General features: G+C 37.9%; 1 protein-coding gene across 1 annotated transcript in view; it reads right to left on the reverse strand.

Annotated features, from left to right (window-relative positions):
- Positions 1-866: 866 nt before the first annotated feature.
- The window catches only part of LOTGIDRAFT_146786 (hypothetical protein), a gene marked incomplete at both ends in the record, with an annotated part of 2,165 nt that continues 1,266 nt past the window's right edge, over positions 867-1,765 (reverse strand). Inside the window, 2 exons of the mRNA XM_009047560.1 lie at positions 867-1,065; positions 1,653-1,757. Of these exons, the coding sequence (XP_009045808.1) occupies positions 867-1,065; positions 1,653-1,757 (304 nt within the window). The remainder of the gene's footprint in view (positions 1,066-1,652; positions 1,758-1,765) is intronic.

Raw genomic sequence — 1,765 nt, forward strand, 5'->3', positions numbered from 1 at the left:
TGGTAACCATGACAACTTAGCACCGTCAGCCTTCACTTCCAGTAACGATGGTTTACCGATTGGCATTGTAGGTACTTTCTCTGTAATAGAAATGATAATTCATAACTAAGAAAACATGATGACAGATGAACTCTGTGTTTTGAGCAATTCTGCCCATAAAAGGAAAGCAAAGTTTTGAGTATGCACAGTCTAGATGCATATCAGAACAATCATTTCTACCAAAAATTGGGAACCATGATAATAGAAGCCTTACCATCAGGAGCAAGCTCTACAAATGTTCTTCTGACAGGAGGAGCAGTGTCAACTGTCTCGAAACTAGGTGAGAATTTCTTCCTATCTTTAGGCATATATTGATATGTCAGGGTAGGTTGTGGATCTACAAAAAAAATCAAAATCAATATAATCACATTACATACACCATAAGGTTGATGATCCTGTGCCCAAGACTGTGTTTGAGATCAATGCGGAGATCAATCTCGAGGTCAATCTAGAGATCAATTTAGAGATCAATATAGAAAACAATGTAGAGATCAATCTAGAGGTCAATGTAGAGATCAATCTAGAGGTCAATGCAGAGATCAACATTGCCTAGGTAATTCTTGTCTTTCGAGATGTCTGTCATATACTTTTATCTGTTTCACTTTAGTAGGAAATTCTTGTATTAGGAACTGAAATAAAAATACATGATTTTCAAACTATCCAATCAACAGGCTTATATGCAGCTACTTTTATTGTTTGTTTTGTAAAAATGAACACAAGTTCAAAATGGGAATAGGTGATGAACAGCCCTTTGTGCATCACCTCAAACAAAGCTATTTTGATCAATCAACCCACAGTCGCATTTACTTATTGATAAGGGGTGTAGGTTATGTAATAATATTTCTCTCCATACCTCCAATTTGTAATCTGGCAGAACAGCTAGCTTTACCAGAGTCATTTCTAATGGTGCAGCTGTATTCTCCTTCATCTTCTGGAGCTACGTCAGATACAGTCAAATAGAAACCTGTAGCATCACGTCCAATCTGGACATGGTCAGTAGAGGTTAATGGTCGTCCATCTTTACACCTGGATTTTACAAACAGAAAATTAAACAAATGAAATGAAATGAAGTTTTACGTTCTAATTGGGCTAATGAAGACGGGCAACGCCATGCAGGGTGCAATGAGGGATATCTTACCAGGACAGCGACATTAGCCTGCTCTTTTTCGATTTCCAACTGTCAAGGATCTTTAAAGTGCTCAGTCTGTAGCAAATGGGGCCTCGGTTTATTGTCCCATCCGAGTGACCAGATGCTTTTTCCATGTCAGCTCCTCCAACATGCAGCAGTGACAGGGGGAAACCCGGTTGACATATCTTGACATATATCTTAAGCAATCGACACTAACTGTCTGATGACATCACTAATTGCCAAATATGCTTTATCATATAAGATTCTTTGCAATTAGTGATGTTAGTTAGTTTTAGTGGAATTGCAAAACCCACAGATGTCTGATTGAAAATTAGAATGGTGCAAATTGATGTTATCAGTGTCCCTCATACACATACAAAATTTAGAAAAACCTCTTTACTATCTGTTTAATACAAGAGTTATCATCCCATGAGGACACACATATTCCCACCATAAACCACAATCATAAAGGTTTTGTTCTTACCATTGTATTTCTGGTTGAGGTATACCCATAGTCCTACATCCGAAACGAACTTTACCTCCCTTTAGAGATCTGGCATCTGATATACGACTAGCAAATGACGGAGCACTACCATA

The sequence above is a fragment of the Lottia gigantea genome, assembly GCF_000327385.1.
Source record: "Lottia gigantea unplaced genomic scaffold LOTGIsca_1131, whole genome shotgun sequence".
Taxonomy (NCBI): Eukaryota; Metazoa; Mollusca; class Gastropoda; family Lottiidae; genus Lottia; species Lottia gigantea.